The sequence below is a fragment of the Macrobrachium nipponense genome, chromosome 8 (assembly GCF_015104395.2).
Source record: "Macrobrachium nipponense isolate FS-2020 chromosome 8, ASM1510439v2, whole genome shotgun sequence".
NCBI lineage: Eukaryota > Metazoa > Arthropoda > Malacostraca > Decapoda > Palaemonidae > Macrobrachium > Macrobrachium nipponense.
In genome coordinates, this window is record NC_087203.1 from 60,838,198 (window position 1) to 60,858,256 (window position 20,059).

The following is a 20,059-nucleotide window of genomic DNA, read 5'->3' on the forward strand; positions in this document are numbered from 1 at the left end:
GTCATCGTTGAGAAAGGGAGGCAGAGGAGCGGGATGTAGGAATTGTAGTCACAACGCTGTTACCAAAAAGAGAACAAGTTTGTATTGGGAAGAGTTTAACTACTAACATTCTGGAGAAAATCTAACACTGGCCACATAAAAAAAAAGCTTCATACTATTTACTGTTAGGTACTGATTATTCTGGGTCCTTTCTTTAAAATCGAAGTTTCCGATTTGTAATAATACGATTAAACTGAGGTTTTTGAATACCTTCACTGACTGACAAGCGAGGAATACGACGCTCTAGTTTCCTCTCTCCTCTCTCTCAAGCCGTTTCCTCTTTTGTTTCCACCCCTGTCGCCCAACGCATTAGTTGCAATTGTCTTCAGACTATCTCTGGCCTAACCCTATACAGAATTATCTCTCACTCTTTGTCTTAACTGACCTAAACTAAGAGAAAATACAACAAAAATAAACATTCACTCACATTACAGAACATGTATCCTCTTGTGCCATTTGTCATAACCCTTAGCTGTACATGATAGGTTATCGTAGCAATGCTTGATTCAAAAGCCTGCGGGACCTTAACTTTTTTTTTTTAATTTTTTTTTAATGATTTTTTTCTTAAAAGCTACATCTTGTCAAAATGCATCTCGTTTCATTTGAGAGAGCGTGCGTCTTCACTAGGTATCTCGGTTCTTGTGTTGTCTCCTATTGATAATTTTATAAGACTTATTACACTGTACACAACCATGTTAATGACTGACCTTATCTCAGAGTTGATGCAGAGGTCATTTTGTGCGAATATGTAAAAGTAATGGAATAATCTAATAATCCAGACCATGGAATTTCCGCTCAACAAAAATCTAGATTTGAACATTTGAGTAACTGGCTTTCTGACATCTGATCATTACCACCCAATGAAGCCGCAGCTATACGAGAAACGAGCCAGCATTTATCAAGGACTTAGTTTATTAGTGAAGTAATTAGGTCTCAGCTTCTTTATTCATTCCTATAAGCCTTTCAAACGACCGGAAGTTGACCACATTCCCTGTCTCCTCTCATTTTGTCGCATTACAACCAAGCTGGAAACTATAGGAATGTAGGTAGACTTCTGGCAGGAAGAATGGCTTCAAAGAATGTATAGCAAAAGAGGGTTTTTTAGGAGATGAAAGCAGATCTAGAATATAATAAAACAAAAAAAAAATTATCTAGTATCTTTTATGTCTGCTATGTACAGCACAGCCTGGCGGTAAACAATTATAATAATTACTAATGCATCACTGAATTCAGTGGAAAATCACTGGGCATGTAAATATCTTACAAACATCCTGGATTTCTTCGACTTATTTCAAGAATCTCTCTTGCAACCTTTCGCTCTCTTTCTCTCTCATTCTTCTTCTTCTTCTTCTTCTTCTTCTTCTTCTTCTTCTTCTTCTTCTTCTTCTTCTTCTTTCTTCTTCTTCTTCGTCTTCTAATCAGTAGTCCTTTGTTCAAGCTCTTGAAACCAACCAAGAAAGCAATCGATCTATACCACTTTTCTCAGCATTTCGATTTTTTTCGTCTCTGTGAACATCTTCAACATATTTTACTTGCTTCTTGAGGTTTTTATTCCTAGCCGTCATTTTGAATTTCTCTCTCTCTCTCTCTCTCTCTCTCTCTCTCTCTCTCTCTCTCTCTCTCAATGATGTCCCTACATGTCACCATGATATATTCATCCACTTTCTTCTACTGCTTATTGGTGTAATCACATTCACCATTTTTCGTACAGTCACCGGTCTTAAGAACCCCGATTTTTTTTTTCTTTTTTTTTTTTTTTTTTTTTTTACTGTTATGTCATCTCTCTTTATCTCTCTCTCTCTTTGGAGAAAGGGGTCTTAAAGAACTGCTGACAAATGCACACACATTCACACTACTGCATTCACACTTGTCTAACCATGAACCTCGCCTGGGACCAAACAACTTTAAGTAATGTCTTATCTGGTTATTTATGTCTCATTGGTGTACTGGCCGGTTTTGGGTTTGCCCATGTTGAAGAGTTTGCGGAAAGATGAATTTGGTGGTTGTGTTGGGATGTATTTTGAGTGCTACAGGATACCATCTCACGATGGAGAGAATACGGAAGCAATGAAAGGTAAATAGATATGTTAGGTGTCTTTTTAAGGGCGTTTAACTGTATTAGTTACTGAGTTTTGTTTCATATGTTTGAGCGCCTTACAAACTTCACTCGTGAGTCAGGCTCGCGTTCTCTTCCTTGAAGCGCGTATGCGCACGCCAAAAAGAGACATTCGCTGGCGTTCACTCCCGACTTCTTCACATACTCAAGGATATTAAGGAACAGTTCTCCCACCTCTATTCAAACGTGAACTCCAGGCCGGGAGGTACTTGCTCTTTATCATCTCCACCACCACCACCACCAGCACCATCATCATCATCATCATCTTCATCATCATCATCTTCACCGTCCGTCTGAAGAAGCACTTGTCGAGGTACCTTCACTCTTTATACCCAGTGATTTTATCATGAATCTTAGTGATCTAAATTCTTAGCAGCTATGCAAGTATTAGAGTTGCAGTGGATTCCACACATCATAGTGTGTGTGTGTGTGTGTGTGCATACGCATGTGTGTGTTCATCTGTGAGTTTATTGGTCTGTGTTTATACTGTATATACTCCATAGTTAAAATACAGTCTGTAAGTAAATTGACTTGTATTTATTTATAAATCTTATCATCTAACGTGTGTGTGTATAGTGTATACACATATATATGTGTGTGTATAGTATATATATCAGTAACAAGTAACCTAATAGGTTTCAATGTAAAGCTTTCAATTCCCTTCCAGTTGCTTTCACTTGGAAATTGTTTTTAACAACTATTAACAGGGCTTCACACCATATTACTCGCCACGTGGCGGCTGGAGATTAAAAAAAATATGAATTAAAAATGTTCATAGTTTTTATAAGTCTCAGAGTCCACTTTTTTGTAGCTGAAATGAAAAGGAGAAATCTACTGTGCTTACCTAGAACTATTCCGACTCAGGAAAGCGATGCAGAAGTGCTTTTAATCGCATATCGAAATTAAATTGCACGTATATTTAAAGCGAAAACTAAGGGCTGGAAAGTAATTAATCTGAGGATGAACACAAAGACCTAACGTCAATGGAAGACAATCATGTAGGATTCAATTTATCTGTTGAAAAATGACACGTTGGATATTTCATACCGACTATGAACGGAACGTGCAATACATAATCCTATACATAAAGAGACAACATGCACCTTGTTACGAAAGTTTAATAGTTTTATAACTAAGTCTTTGAATACATAAAACTAAACTAGATGGAGATGGCTTAACCCTATAAGTATTGGAAAACTGTTTATGCAAAGGTAATGTGTTGATGGACTGAATTGTAGTTGAGTGTGAATGTTGAGTGCCAAGTGGGTTTGACTAAAGGTCTCTTGAAAAAAAAATGGAAAAAGAGAAAATACTCCTTTTGCTCACCATGCCCCCTTTGTACTTACTTATGCCACGTGTGCGCCAATACCGGTAAATGAAGATTGAATATATTAATTCTGCCGTTTATTTTGTTGCTAGGTCACACCTACAGCCAGCCCCTACGACAACCCTTCCCCCCTCCCCCTACCAAGGACCATTTCTATAAAAATGGTGAACTCTCTTGTTCAGTTATTCTATACTTTCCTTATAGTTGCTTTGTAGTTAATTTTTTTTTATTGTGTTGAAGCTTCTCTCACCAAGCAACAGAATGTCGCATATTTTTCTGTTAGTATTTAGTAAGAATGATTGCAGTCTCGCGATTTTTCTGCTCTGTCATTCGCGTCAGTCAGAATCGCTCTTTTTTGCAACACCTGGGTCATTGCAGCTTGCTATGGATGACAAGTCTCTCTCAAGTTCCATCATTTTCGTACTGAAGATAAAGAAATGACTTAAAAAAGGAAAGCCTTCTTACGTTAGTTTCTTTTTTTCCTCTGTTCTCATAGCTTCCTTCTTTGTTATTTATGGGGTATTTACAAAACATGGAATTCTGATGGTCTGTATTCAGCTTTCATTTTATTCATGCACCTATATCAAGACTGACTCAAGTTTTCCAATAATTATATTTCTACGAACTGAAGTTTTCCATCATGAATTTACATGTAAATTTCGTAATGACCCTGACTTTAAGAAGTAAAGGTATCTTTAAGGTTTGAAATTTACCCGTATTTGAATTCCTGATATCTACTTTAACATTATTTCCGTTAAATGGACCTTATATCTACATCTTTAGATGTACCAAAAATCCCTTTTTACACGCTGAAATTCAGACTTACTGTTTCCCACACTACCTTTAGGCAATAGGAGAATGTTTTTATGCTATGGCATCTGTGTTTTAGGTTGCATGCCTTAATTAATTTTTACTTAATATTTACTGTAGTGTTTGGTTGGTATTAAATGATGGAATTTGAGTCTCTTTCTTCGTTCATTCATTTATCGTTTTATTCGTTTTGCATATTTTTTTAAAATAAAGACAACAAATGGAGTTAAAAGATGAAAAAGCCAATTGGGGTAGAAAATTAAATTTATTTTCTAGAAAATAATCATCATAATAATTACAAATGCATAAGCCAATTTTGAAAATAAGCAACATATAATTCATGGTTTTTTATCCTTAGCAAGGCACATCTCTAATTCGAATAAATCAATGTTTCCTTTTTCAAGCAAACAGAAAGTAGCAAAACTTGCAACCAAAATAAATTCTGTATACTTGGTTACCTTCATTTTCTTTTGAGAAGAACCACAATCTATTCACAGTTGAGCCAACAAACTTAGGAGAGACCAAAAAAATTACAAAGAAAAAAAACCGTTTTTCTAAACTCTATACAGATCGGCAGTGGGTTTCAAAACTTGGCAAAAAAATTCTAACCTCCTCTTCTGACACACTCATTTTTTGGACCCTCCCGCGAAGGGTCTTCTTTTCCTGTTGTTGTTCACCGTTGAGAGAGTGCGTGCTGAAGCCAAGGCTACATTTTTTTATGCCAAGAGAGAGCCCCTTATACTCAAAAGCAAGCCGCTTGTGCTTTGAGGTACAACACCAAGACTCTGAAATATGACTAGAAATGCTAAGGAACCCTGTGATTCTCGGCATCTAGAAGTATGTTTATCTTGACCTTTGACTTAGACCTTAGCCCTTGTAACCTCAACTTGAATGAAACAATCACTTATTTTAAGACTCTGTAGCAATTTTTCATGCATTATTATTTCCCAGGATTTAGTCTAGTATTCTGGAAATCATTCTTGGCCGAATCCCAGGGTCTTAGCATTTCTTTATATCTGTCAAACAAGCACCTATCTTATTCATGTCTCCTAGCCTGACTGCTTGAAGATTTGACTGATTATAATTTACTCAGATATAATTCCATTTACCACATATTGTACACTGATAGTTGATATTTTTCACTTGTTCCAATTTCACATTCACAAAACATTAAGTTTTCCGTAACAGTTTCCTGAAGTCACAATAACCTGTAAGTAACTGTCCTCTCACTCAAAGTCTATTCACTATCTTTTATACAAAATTTAATTCATGATAATATCAAATTTTCTATTTCGGTAAAAATTTCAACACTGCTGCACTTTGCCGACAAAACAACATTACAAGACTATTTTTTATTATTCAACTGCCTGCCAGAGGCTTCACGAAACTCTTTACACCAGAAAATAAAAATCAGAAAAGAGATCAAGCGTCTATAGTAGTCATTGAGGTTGGTCACATGTTTTATTAATCAGGTCCCAAATAGCTTAATCCTAGCTGTGCACACAATGGCCGCTGAGGCCGTGCCAAAGAAGCAAGATCGCAAGGGTCGTCCAGTCAAAATTTACAAAAATATATAATAATGGGGATGTGATTCAGTAAGGGAAGGGAGCCACAAAAGTCCCATGTCATAGAGTTCAGTTACTAAAAGTCTGAAATTGTTTCACATAACGCAAGCGAAACGGCGACAGTATCTTTCAGCGACAAATTTTAAAGGGTTAGTCCCTGACAATTAAAAAAAAGATAGCATTAAGCTACTGAAGGTGAATTTGTGAATCATTATTAAAATAAATAAGAGTTCATCATCACCAATTCTTATTTCACGCAGAATTACTTCACAAAAACATGACAAAATCACAAGATAAATGGTATATGTAATGCAAGGATTATTAAAACATAGAGAACATGAAATTCCGTATATAAACTTACTGTTAGGATCTTCGTGAAAATAATGTCATTATACTAAAACATACCGTAACGATTAGGATGGTTGTTTTTATCAATATTGTAGCAAGAAATGATGGGCATACATATAAATATACGACTTCTGGCTGGCATATGACTGACATGTTTCCTTACCCGACTTCTTGGGCCACGATCCCAGCTCCTCTGCAAGTTCGGAAGCCAGTGTGTGAATGCTTCTGAGACGGGTACCTCTTGTAATGATTTCAAAGTGGGTTGTCTTGGAAGGCATAGACTGCCATAATTTTGACACAGAGCACAATTATTTTTTGCCAATAAAATAAAATAAAAAAGATATGCGAAAATAAGTAAGAAATGATTTTTGATAATGGTAACAAGAATAAGGGACTTCAGCAGTAGTAGACCTGTCCTTAAAAATATTTTCATTTACAATATAAGGTCAAGAGGTAGGAAACAGAATCATCCACACTATACATGATAAAGCTACAAGTAAAAAAATGTACCTTAACACATTCAATACGTAGAGTTTTTCTTAAAAAGTTGCTTATCATCATCCCTACACACAAGCATAGCTATTCACTGCCATTTTATGGAAAATGATTTCCATGAAGGAGCTACAGTACAAAGAAAAGAGTGCACATTGAACTAACTTACAGGCATTTTCCCCTCCATGAGGTTACTGCTATCATCAGCTTCCAGCCGAGATGACCTTAACGCAGAAACCAGGAGCTGACCAAAGGCTGCCATCAGTCTGGAACGGTCCAAGAGCTGACTAAAGGCCACCATCGGTCTGGAACGGTCCAGTGGCCACAGCAAAACCAACAGCCAGCTATTGCCAATCTCACCCAGAGGAACTGATTCTTCCACCAAACATCCTGCTGCCTCCATAACGCTCCTTCCTTGATGATGCCTCCTGCCTTTAGGCAAAACCATTTCACATTTGCCTCCGTCTGACAGACTTTAAAGTCATTTCCACTTGAGCACTAACCCTTTCCACACAGCCGCTGTCAAAGTCCCTGCCAGACGACTTCTTCAGTCTGTTTTTGTCTGTTCCTTCTAGCCTTCTGTCAGTCTGCTGTCCCACTATTTCACATCGGCGATAATATTTCTTGTACCAGATTTTTTTTTCTAGAATCGATTTTCAAAATACTTTATCCTGATAAGAAAGGTTAATTTGTATGTACTGTATATTTACACGAAAAGGCCATTTCGTATTGATGTGAAGTATCAGTGTTTTAAAACAAAAGGAAAAAAATTAATTTTTAAGTTCATGGCCAGATTCTAATTTATACAGTTGCCAATTTCTCAACTGTCTGTCTCGTTTTGAAACCAATAAAGTATTCCTTCTTTCTACCGCTTAGAGTTACTTAGAACTTGTTTATCAGCTATCTCACTTCAAGTCTCCCAATTTTCTTCCACACTCAAGTATATAAAAAAACTTTTCAGTTCCCCATTTGCTCCGCCTTCACCAATCATCATTTCCATGCACACAGCGGTCGAAGTCATCTCTCTCAAGTGTTCTGGTGAATTGCAAACGGGTTTGAGTTCTTTTTAACTTTTCTATGTTCAGCAAGGAATCTTTGACTATTTCTAAGATGAAACATCGAAATTCAGACTTACGGAGTAAAGTTGTAGACAGCACAATAGATCACACAATTAGCATACAACTAATCTCTATATATTTACATCGGTTCACAGTTTTCTGGTGAACTGCAAAAAATTAAAAAACTTCTTTCTTGGTCCATATGATTAAGGTTTTTATTTTGGTTTGCAATGTCTTCAACATTTCCCCTGTCAGACAACCGTGACTGGACTACTTCGAAAGAGCACACAAAATGGCAACCCACGACAAAGGTCTTTAAACCACTCGCACTTGCGACTTTTCTTTATCTTTATCTCCTCTAGCATCAGACCAAACATATTTTGAAGTAAACCGAACTACGATTTTTACATATTGGCGATGGATGTACTTTCAACTCAGTTTCAACAATCCAATAAATGGTATAAGTGTTCATGTTGTACACTGCCTTGTGTTGATGGTACGTTTAGATTTGGAGTCGGCTTGAATTTTGCGAACTTTCGAGGTCATTTTCCAATGTTCCAGATTTTGTTTAGCAATCAATAATGGTCTCAAAGTTTAAGAATTTCTCAAGTCCTTCCCAAGCCTTATTTATGTCCAACTAGCAAGTGGGTCTCAATGCAACGACAAACATCCAACCTTCACGCTCCCACCTCCATGCAGGTTGGTGGTGGTGAGCTTCTTTACAAAATGTGAGGTAAAAACTTCCCAAAAAATTTGTCCGACATTTTCTTCTTCAGCAAGAACAACAACAACGACCAATAGTCTCCCGGTCACCCCATGTCCCAACAACTGCCTTTTGTTCATTTTTTTAATTGTTTCATTTCTGATGACATAAGTGCCACTAGACAAGACAAGAAAGTTCATTATACACACTGTTCTTCGATGGTGTCCTTGAGGGAAGAGGTATTCTTCGGGGTTGATGTCACTCACTGTAGGCCCTATTCAGAAAGGGAGAAAAATTCTTGATTAAATCTAAAGCTCATGATATATATATATATATATATATATATAATATATATATATATATATATATATATATCAATATACGTATTATATACGTATATATATGTATACTATATATATATATATATTATATATATCTATATAATATATATATATATAATAGTGGGTGTGTATGTTTGCTTTTGTTTCGATTGTCTGTATACATTCTGCATTTCATGAATAGGATAAATTACTCACTCATGAAAACTAAATTAACAATAAAGTTTATATTACATTCATGGATCTATATATTTTTTAATTGTATAATTACAATATATATATATATATATATATATATATATATATATATATATATATATATATGCGTGTGTGTGTGTAACTTTATTACCGTGATGTGCGGGGTCATCCCAGTAGCGACATCATATGCAAGAGACTACCACGAATGTTTGTCTTCTCTGACGAAGGAGCTGAGGGGTTTGACGAAGTGATGGTCAACGTGACCACAAGAGGGGCAGGCATGAGTTCTGCTGTAGTCGCTGAAGAAACTGAGTCTCTGGTCGGGGGGAATTACAATGGCTTCACATTTGCTGCACTGTGGAGAAGAGGAACGGAGAGAACTTTAGAAGAGGAGAACGCTCTTGCAAGAAAAGGTGACAAGCATCGTTGTAATAAGAAAATCCTAAATGTCATATCTCGTGGGTTATTAAAAATCTGCAAGCACTAAAACTTAATGCTGGGTTTAAAAAAATACCATGATAATTGTTCAGTCACTATGTTCATGGTATATATATAATTACTTAAAAATTGATACTGTAAACTAGTCTACGTAAGACAAGGAAGAAGAGCTTATGCTGATGGCCATTAGATTTTGAAGGCGTTATAAATATTAAGTAATATTAATAATACATTCTTAAATTGTTTTGTTAAGAGAAATAATGTAACACACTGAGCAATGCAATATTTTTAAGCGTAAGGCGGGTCCCATGTAGCGAAAATAAAGGAAAACATGTTCAAAGCACTTACGACAGGTAAAAAAGATTATACTGCAAAAAAGTAAAATACGCATTTTCTTAAAGGGAACAACGCTATTTCGCAATCGGGAAGGAACAAAGGAGGTGCGACCAACAACTTCCTGGTTGTCCAAGGGAACATGTCCGTGCTCCTTTTAAGGTCATTAAGTGACCCGGAAGCCCCCGATCAATACCCTGTAAAGGTCACGCCAGGTCGTCGCCACGGGAGAGAAAAGACTCATTGACGCCCCTTCTCTCACCTCCACCCCCCGCCCCACCCTCACCCCCTCCTCTTTCCCTCAAGTATTCCTGGATTTTCTTCCAAATTTGTCTTTAAACTTTGGTAGGAATAATTGCATGATTGGTTGAATGATAATCTAAACTTAAGTCACAATTCTCTCTCTCTCTCTCTCTCTCTCTCTCTCTCTCTCTCTCTCTATATATATATATATATATATATATATATATATATATATATATATATATATATATGATATATATATATATATATATATATATATATATATAATATATATATATATATATATATATATATATTGTGTATACCTTTACGTACCCACTATATCGACATGTCTTTGCGGTCGTTCCCATTATTTACTCCGTTTGAAAGTACCTATCTTGTTATTGTTGAGGTTCCCTAATGAAGAACCACACGAAAGAGGAATGGACTAGCCTAGGAGGAGATGAAGTAAGCAGGATGGTGGGCCACGGAAGGCATCATATACATCATTAAAACAGACAGCTAACCGTAGAGGAGAGAAAAAAAAAGGGGGGGGAGGGCGACGAAGGCAGGATAAAGCTTGCTGACAGGATGCAACGATGGAATATGCTGGCCAATGTAAATAACTGCATATCTGCCCGAGCCCCACCGAGGCCTGGGTCACTGACCACCCAACCCACATTGCATGTGTGGTTCTGCTCATATTGATCTGCAAGTTGCAGGCCTGCGCACTCACTGGCCAGAGGGAAGGAGTTTAGGGGGAAGGGGGCTTTGAAAGATACCAGAAAGAAGGGGAAAGGACAATAGGAGGGAAAAGACAATTAGGAACTGAAAGGAAAAAAGTTCAGGGTGAAGAATACGAAATGATGAGCGACAGTAGTAACGAAAACAAAATTACCGTACCAATTAGTCATTACAGAAGACATAAGATTATATATTTTATATATATGTATGAATGTAATATGGATATAGATAATATAGATATATATATATATATTATATATATATATATGATATATGTATATATATATATATATATATATATATATATATATATATATATATATATATATATATATATATATATATATTGTGTGTGAGTGTGTGCGTTAGCCTATCAACTTTTCAACAAGTCTTCTCGAGATAAAATTGCTTGCCCAAAAGATATTCAAAGGGCTCATGTACCGGAGCGGAATTACACTTTGTGGTGGTCATTTGAAACCAAGCAGTAATCATTTCTAAGTGTGCGATATCTGATTATAGATACGAGTTGGGCTCACCTGGAAACTGAAATAGGAAACAAATTACTATCGCCTTGTAAAAGTAAAGCTAATAGCCCATAAAGTTTATAAAGTGAAGTGTTCAAAGGAATAGTGTATAAGAAATATTTTAGCCATTAACTCAGATGATAGTGTGAAAACTGGTATCTCTATCTCTCTCTCTCTCTCTCTCTCTCTCTCTAATCATATTATATATATTATATATATAATATATATATATATACTATAGATATATATATATATATATATATATATATATATATATAGATATATATATATATATATATATATATATATATATATATATTTTGACTTCCAGGAACCATGGCTCTTGCCTGATTATAACCCGTACGCCATTAAAAAAATAAAATGCACAAAATCCTTTTTCTTAACCTTTGTTGTGGGAGCTGGGATGTACACTTTGGGACAACCCGTCTGAATATGAGCGAGTTGGGGCAGGGAGGCGAAGGAAGAGGAGGGTTAAGAGAACAGAGATAATTGGGAAGAGGAAGAGACACTCTCTTCTTCCTTCCATTAATTTTTCGTATTTTTGTTTTTATATCACAAGCTTTTATTACTGCACACGCGTACTTTTATTTGCTGGATACTTCATTCACGGCCTAAATACCTTGCTAAATTCAGTTTCTAGGTTTACCTCCAATTTTCAGTAAATTGGTGGGTTTCAGTATGAACTGCAATATCCAATGTAACTAATAAGTATGAATATACTCATTTGCTTTATATATCTTGTGTACATGCATATAGACGCAGTATAACTTGTGCTTACCAAAAATGTTTATTAACTCGCGCAAGCGCGAATTTGTAATTGGGTTCACCTCCATTTCTTCTTCACCTAACAATAGTGAAAGAGTGTTGTAATGATAAAGACATGCGGCAACTTCCAAATTATAATCGAATGAATGAGGAGGTAGTTTAACCTCATTTCACAATTTTTTTTTTTCAGATGCTTTGTACTCTCTCTCTCTCTCTCTCTCTCTCTCTCTTTACACAATGGTGGCAGACAGAGATAAGGAGAACGCAAAAGCCTCGAGGATTTAGAACGGGGTGACAAGTTTTCATATGTTTGCGCCAAAGGCTCTCTGATACGTCTGTGAATCGATCCCGAAAGAAAAACACGGTGAAATATTAGAGAGAAAAAAAAAGATAACTGATAATGCTATGTTGGCTTAAAACAGGTTCTCATAGTTTTGTGTGTTTGTGTGTGTGTATGTATGCATGTATGTGTATGTATATATATACATATGCGTGAAGGGCCTCTAGGGATGAGATCAGTAGCATATTCACTCGCTATGCAATAGTTCTCAGGTTCTACTCTTGGGCGAGCCCGTAGGGGATTAGTGCCGACAGTGCACCTCATTCTGTGCAATGTAGGCATTACTTAAGGCTCTTTGCTACTTTCATTCCTTATAATGTACCTCCGTTCATATTTTCTTTCTTCCATCTTACTGTCCACCCTCTCCTAATAATTGTTTCATAGTGCAGCTAACAGGTTTTCCTCCTGTTACATATTTCAAACCTTTTACTGTCAATTTCCGTTTCAGCGCAGAATGGCCTTAGTTGCCCCAGTGCTTGGCATAATGCCAAATATCTATATACTCCTGGGCGAGGACGAGCAAATAGCCTCACGCCGACAAAATCCAGTAACTAGTAGCTAAACGACTGTGGTGATTACAACCAGTTCTCAAATAACTGGGGCTATAGTAGATTCACATCAACCGTGCATTTGATGTTTAGGCCCGTCCCTTACGACGTCTGATTGGCTGTTGATAAGCCAGTCTCTCGAGAGAGTTCACATAGACAGGATGTTTGTTCCTCCTCTCCTGAGGGATACGTCTTTCGAACGTATACCTCAGGAGAGGTGGAACATATATCCGCCCATGTGAACTCTCTCGAGAGACTGAGAGTTTGCAGCCCTGTGATTGGCTTATCAACAGCCAATCAGGAGCGTCGTGAGGGACGGGCCTAGACGTCAAATGCACGTTTGATCTGAATCTACTTACAGCTATCTCATTTCATGAGACTTGCTGAAAATACGAAAGCTGAGCCCTTTTGATGCCACTGCCTTTTGTGAAATGAGTATAGTATATATATATATATATATATATATATATATATATATATATATATATATATATATATATATATATATATGTGTGTGTGTGTGTGTGTGTGTGTGTGTGTGTGTGTGTGTAATTTTCTCTGTGCACTGGTTCGAATCCACGAGAGGGCGAAATTATTATCAAATAAAATTTTTTCTTTCGTTTAACATATTAAAGCACATTTGTAGCTAAGTGCATGTATAGGAACCACTGCGATGTGATAGAAATTCATATTATATATACGTATACTATATTATATATATATATTATAAGAGAGAGAACAACACTTATTTTTGTCAAGGGCTCAAGAAAATCTGCTTTCATTTTCAGACATTGAAGAGCATAATTCGCCGTCTATTACGTGAATGTGAAAATGCAGAAAACACCCATCCTAAAAAGAGCCTATTCGCTTACTTGCAACAGCACACTTGCATAACAACGTTTGTAAAAACTAATCAACTCAGGTGGGGACGGCTTCGATGTGATTTTGCAAGAACAAAGAGCTTTACTGAAGTCATTCGAGCGCAGTTTCACGTAAATTTAGAGAAATGACTTAAGTTTGGTCATGAATTTTAAGACAGTTTCAAAGCACAGCAGCACTCTTAAACACACCAACATTCTTTTTTCTAATGAATTTTTCGAATATAAACTGTTTTACTTTAACATTAAACCTCTAGATCTTATTTTTGTTTTATCCTGATCATGTTCTCTGTCACAGGACTAGGGACATAATAATTTGGTAATGAAAAGATACCAAGTTGAAGGTCGTAGTTTTAGAGATCATAACATTAACATGAAATCTTTTGCGTAAATTTTAGTACATGATGGGCAAGATGTAGGGCAAAGAAATATTTTTTTTTAATTTCTAGGGCAAAGAAATTCTTTTTTAATTTCTATATCACTAAAACTTAAATTTTTCCCTTTATTTTTCAAAGCAATATTTTATGCAATGCATAACCATAGGCTTTAAAAAGAAGAATCCTACTTGCAAAGCGAGAAATACCAATGGTATAAACAAAAATGCTAATGATACAAAGGATAAAGGTACCTCAATACCGTAGTGCATGCATAATTAAAACCAAGGCACATTATATCCGAAGTAGAGAGAGAGTTCAGTGGTAACTATTTATACGAACCACTTGAAATAAAACTATATCTAAAAATAAGAACACATAATTTGATCAAAGGGAGATGCAAAAATCAGCGAGACCTAAATAGGATACAAGATGCCAGAGAGAGAGAGAGAGAGAGAGAGAGAGAGAGAGAGAGAGAGAGAGAGAGAGAGAGAGAGAGAGAGAGAGAGAGAGAGAGAGATCATCCTGCAGCAAATTTGCAATTTCCTAGGCGTGATTCGGAGAAGGTTCATGGCAACTATTTATAAGAATCCTTTGAACTATAATTACCTATTATTTAAAACTGGAACACTTGATTTGATCAGAGGGAGATGCAAACTCAGCGAGACCTGAGATCTCTGAATAGGATATAATATGAGAGAGAGAGAGAGAGAGAGAGAGAGAGAGAGAGAGAGAGAGAGAGAGCTGTGAAAGCAAGGAATACCAACCATGACGCGTGGAGATAAGGACTATCGCGAAGACAAAGGCGAGTAAACCCGGGGATCCGATTAAAAATAATAACAAAATGTGACTTTTGTTGCTTACTTTTAACCGGCTTTCGCAGCAGGGCATGGCGGCGAAGATGTCGAAGGAATACATGGTACCCAGTATGAGGGCAGAGCCGTCCCATCGGGCGTTGCAGAACGCGCACCGAAGGTTGACAGACCAACCCTCTAGGCACCCCATGCACACGGCCGCCAGGTACTGCTGTCGACCCTCTACTCGAACCTGTAGGGGGTAAGCAAGAGACCGTAAGAAAACAGTCGAGTTGGGAGGAAAATGTTTATTATACAAAGTTGCTGGAGAATTTCGTGTAGGGCGAAAGTTTAGTCGAAATGGGGCTAATGATTTTAAAAACATGACTCGGTATTTCAGAATCATTCAAACATAAGGCATATCCAGTTTGATTAAGGTTTACTTAAGGATAAATCAAGCATATTTAATAATAATATACCCAATTGAGGGCCAAGATGAAATGCCATTTAGCCAGACTAAGTTCCACTTACGGGTATGGCAGATTTGGCGTGCTGGATAGGTGTGAGGAAGAAAGTCCCGTCGAGGAGAGGGTACCTGTCGAAGACTAGGAGTGCCTGATGGCATAAAACACACGCCGTCCTGGATGACCTCTGACCCGCTAACGTCGACAGGATGAAGCATCTGGTGTCGTCATTGCCGTGGAGACCATCATCTTCCATCTGGAAGATAAAGGAGACGCCAAAGGAGCAAACGCAAGTCTTGAGGTTTTTGAGCCATGCCCACTAGTCAGTCAGCACCAGTGAATGAATGCTATTGTAGAATATTCATGAGCCCTCTCATATTTGGACTTTCTTTAAATTGGAATAAAGTCACGCTGGACCAACTAACTCTGATTGAGAGCCATTCTTGGACCAAGCGATGCATTGGAAGGGGAAAGTATGCATTGAGAGTAGTAATGAGAAAACCAGTATGCATATAAATATACTATAAATTCTCTAACCTCCAGTCACACACTCATACGCACATAATAATGCATTCATTATTATGCTATACATTACTGATTAGCGAAGATTATTAGATGGGAAAATACATTGTTAAAAAATGTATACTAGTGAATGAATTTGTTTTGAATAATAACTTTCGGTTGTGTGTTGTGGCTTGTGTTTCTTAATCATTAATTGTTTGGCCTTTAGTAGGGCAGCCCAACTTTAAGATATCGCGTGGGCGACGTTATCGAGTTTGCATTATAGTTTTGGCAGAACATTAATTGGGGATTGGCCCCAAAAACAAAGTTCTTGCTCACATAGCATCAGAAAAATTTGCATCTTTTCAGCCAGATATTCAGCAACCCTGTTTTAATGATAAAGTAAATTTCATGTTAACAATGATCACCTTATTGGATAGGTTTGTCAGTAAATAAACTAATTTTAGTAACTATTTCTAGACAACAATCATACCATCAACAAGAAAACTTTTCAAGATGTAAATTTCATAGTGAATTGGAAGTGGGCGGGAATCATAGCGAATATGGAAACATTCCTACCACAAATACAGAAATCATCCAGAAATTAAGTCGTAATCAACCAATGTGTACACTCATTTGACAGCGATGTGATTGACTGAGCATTTCATATGGCACGGGAACGATTGTGATAAGAATACACATAACCTAATCAAAGAAATGTCCATAAAGTTTTCGTCATATAACCTCAAGTGTGTGGGTAAATAAAACTGATCATTATCAGCAATACGATGTTTTGACATGTACTGTAGTATGGGGAAGTCATTCCATTATTTACATTTACTCTACTTTATTGATAGGAAGAGAACTCCACAGAATCCCAGGCCCGTCACTCCCATTGGGGAGATGAGGGCGAATCGGCCTCTGACCATCCAAACTTTGTTCCATTTCCATAAGAGACTAACCGCCCTAGAAAAAGAAAAGGTACAGTGTAGGTAGAAGGCTTTGGGAGATGGGACTCGAGGGAAGGAGGAGGAGGAGGAGGAAGTCAGAGAAATGAAAAAAAAAAGTGATAAAGAGAAATATAAAAAATATATATATAATATGTATCCCATATATATTATCTTACTTCTTATGTCGTCATCATCAACATCATCATCATTATCGCTGAGCACACTATTTATCGCTGGTGTTGAATAGTATGATAATACTCGCGCAAGCCCAAGCGGGGGACTGGCGAATCTTCATTCCCAATATAGAAGGATTCTTTGTGGCACCAAAGGACGTTTATTATTATTATTAGTATTATTATTATTATTATTATTATTATTATTAGTAAACGGAAAGACGTGTAATGCAGGTAAAATCAGTATTTTTTCGGTAACTTGCTCGTTAGTCATTTACTATAGCTGTTTTAGTAAATTATTATTATTATTATTATTATTATTATTATTATTATTATTATTATTATTATTATTATTATTATTATTATTATTATTATTAATATTATTAATATTATTATCTAGATACAAATTCCAAGGTACTTCGAACAAGAATAAGCAGTCACGCTTAAAAAAAAAAAGTCCTTATTCCCTGTGGCATTTTTAAAGACCAAAACAACTTTGTCTTGTCAGTGATAAAAAAAATGTTCCTGCAGAGCATCTCAAGGTTTCACACAATTGCTTTTCACTGATATTGAAGTAAAGTGAGCAGAGCCACAGGGAGGTGCATCACAAGTAGGTAGAGGATGAGGGCAGGATGTTTTTTTTTGGGGTGGGGGAGGTAAAGGATTCTGGAAAAGGATGGAAATACCTCCAGAGGAGGTCTCTCAAGATTCGCCAAACAAAATTATGGTAATGGGGGCAAAAATTGGGGAAACAGGCAGATTCTTCTGTGAAGTTCATTACTTTTCAAAGGATAATCGTCGTAGTTATCATTCTTCGGAACTTAATGTTATTACCTACTAATACCTTATATGTTACGCAAACTTGACAGTATTTAAAATACGTCTTATATTTATACAGTAATGCGGTTAAACTCGCCTACAACTGGAATTAAAAGCCTGCACAATACTCAGAAAACCTACCAAGGATCATCCAGCCGCTGTTTTGTTTCCGTAAAGTGCAATAATACTAAAAGATAGAAGAAATATAAAGACATGAGAATTCATAGAAGTTAAAAAGATTTCTTGAGGAATGCAGGGCATGTTCGTTGACTTCCCAAGAAAGAGTCAACTCCACTGATATTGTTCATATCAGTGCCACTGAAAAAAAAAATATTACTGAGGAAAAAATTAAAAAAACTCACACATACTTATCAAAAACATATCAAGAATTCCACAAGAATCACCCCTGTCCCTGTAGCGACTCTCATGTACAGTGGGAGTTGCTGCAGGCACAGATGCTAAACATTGAGAGAGAAAGTGCTGCTGCCTGGTGCTGGTGTGAGGTTCCTCCATATAGCATCTTTCAGGTTGTCGCGGTAGGCCACGCGGGGGCATGGAACGAATCTCTCAGTATTAAACCTAATTGTACGAGGTGAGCTCTCTACCAAGAACACTCAGTTTCACACGCAGGTATTCAAACTCCCTTTTACTAGCAACTGATAGCAACACACACAATTACTGAATATCTCTCTCTCTCTCTCTCTCTCTCTCTCTCTCTCTCTCTCTCTCTCTCTCCTTGAATTATGCAGTTTCCTTTAAGAGCTCATTAGCAGTCTTTGGGAGTGAGGAAGCAGCTCATTTTATGATGCAGCTTGTGGATGGAAGGATCTCAGTGATACTGTGTTGACTGACTGAGCTGAGGAAGAGGGTTGGCGTCTCAGGTCAAATATTAGAGAAGGTGGAAGGACATGTCATCGTCTGTTGAGTTACCCTTGTGACTTCCAAACTCTGTGAGAAGTGATGAGTAGGAGGAGGCACCACAGGGAGTTGTCTTTTCCTCCCTTCTCTGTGAAATCTACATCAAAGGTAACACTTAATGGGCTAAAACTACTGAACTTAAAAGTAAAAAAATTAACAGAATAAATGCACAAAATCGTTCCTTCGGACGATGACAGGGACAAGGATATTCGACAAGGATATCGAGATTCGTTCGCTTGGATTACGGTGACAAATGCAGCATGACTGGAGTCCTTGAAGCACATTTTCACTGAGCAGTTCTATCTAGACGCTCCCTCCCTAACTTCGGTTAAAATGCACTCAGTCTTTTGAATCCCCGTTGTACAGTAGCTATTCTTTGAATGAGTCGAGCTCCCTAGCCCGGCTCAGCTCCCTTAATTAAGAAATCAGTAATGAGCTCAGGTTGCTTCCCGCATCGCTTCCATTTCCGCAAGAGTATTTATTTCCCTACCTCAATCGTTACGTTAATGAGTTCCGTGCAAAAAAAATGAAATACCTGGAAAAAAAAACAGGAAGGGACACAAGGATAGCTGGTAGGGGAGTGGGTTCGGGAAGGGAAAGGAGGTCAGCGATTGATGACTTGGTAGTGCTGAGGCATCGTACTCATCTCTTCAGCATCATCTTCAGCAATCTGTGGTCCAGTGAAAGGATCCAGGTGTGTCGTTGTAGTAGCTGTGGTAGTGGTAGCTGTAGATCTCTTAGTAGTAGTAGTAGTAGTAGTAGTAGTAGTAGTAGGTAGTAGTAGTAGTCTCTCTCTCACTCTCTCTCTCGTTGGCAAGCACCTTTCTGAAGGAAAAGGCTTGTTCGTGCTTGTGACACCGCGGATAAGCCCCAGCGGGGGGCGGAGCAAATCTGTGTTCTATGGACGTCAGTTGGGGGAAGGATGGATATAGCCAGAGACAACCATCACCGCCATCCACCCCTGCCGCCGCTCCTGTTCTTCAGGCTTCTGAAGCACTGGACACGCCCCTAGCAAGCGCGACCAAGATTCAGGAGAGGGCGGTTGTGGAAGGAGGCAGGGGTGTCTCGGGCGGGGAAAGGTTGAGGTGGGAAGTGGGCATAGGAATCAGTATCCAAGGATAGGAAGGAATGAAGGAAGCGCCTCACAGATTTGCACTAAGATTGCGGTGATGGTGAGCGATGCGGGGGAGACTGGCTCATTCAGAGCACTACACAAATAGCTGCTGGCTGATTTCATG

The 20,059-nt window shown here is 37.5% G+C and overlaps 1 protein-coding gene across 2 annotated transcripts in view; it reads right to left on the bottom strand.

Annotated features, from left to right (window-relative positions):
* Nucleotides 1-1,603: 1,603 nt before the first annotated feature.
* LOC135222800 (headcase protein-like) overlaps nt 1,604-20,059 on the bottom strand; it is a 101,491-nt gene continuing 83,035 nt past the window's right edge. The window contains exons 3-6 of one of the 2 annotated variants that reach the window (XM_064261091.1): nt 15,528-15,716; nt 15,067-15,249; nt 9,146-9,349; nt 1,604-8,732 (exon numbers count right to left, since the gene is read on the bottom strand). In XM_064261091.1, coding sequence (XP_064117161.1) covers nt 9,191-9,349; nt 15,067-15,249; nt 15,528-15,716 — 531 coding nt within the window. In that variant the 3' untranslated portion in view covers nt 1,604-8,732; nt 9,146-9,190. Of the gene's footprint in view, nt 8,733-9,145; nt 9,350-14,969; nt 15,250-15,527; nt 15,717-20,059 lie in introns of those variants that run through there. The other variant, XM_064261092.1, reaches the window with a different exon arrangement.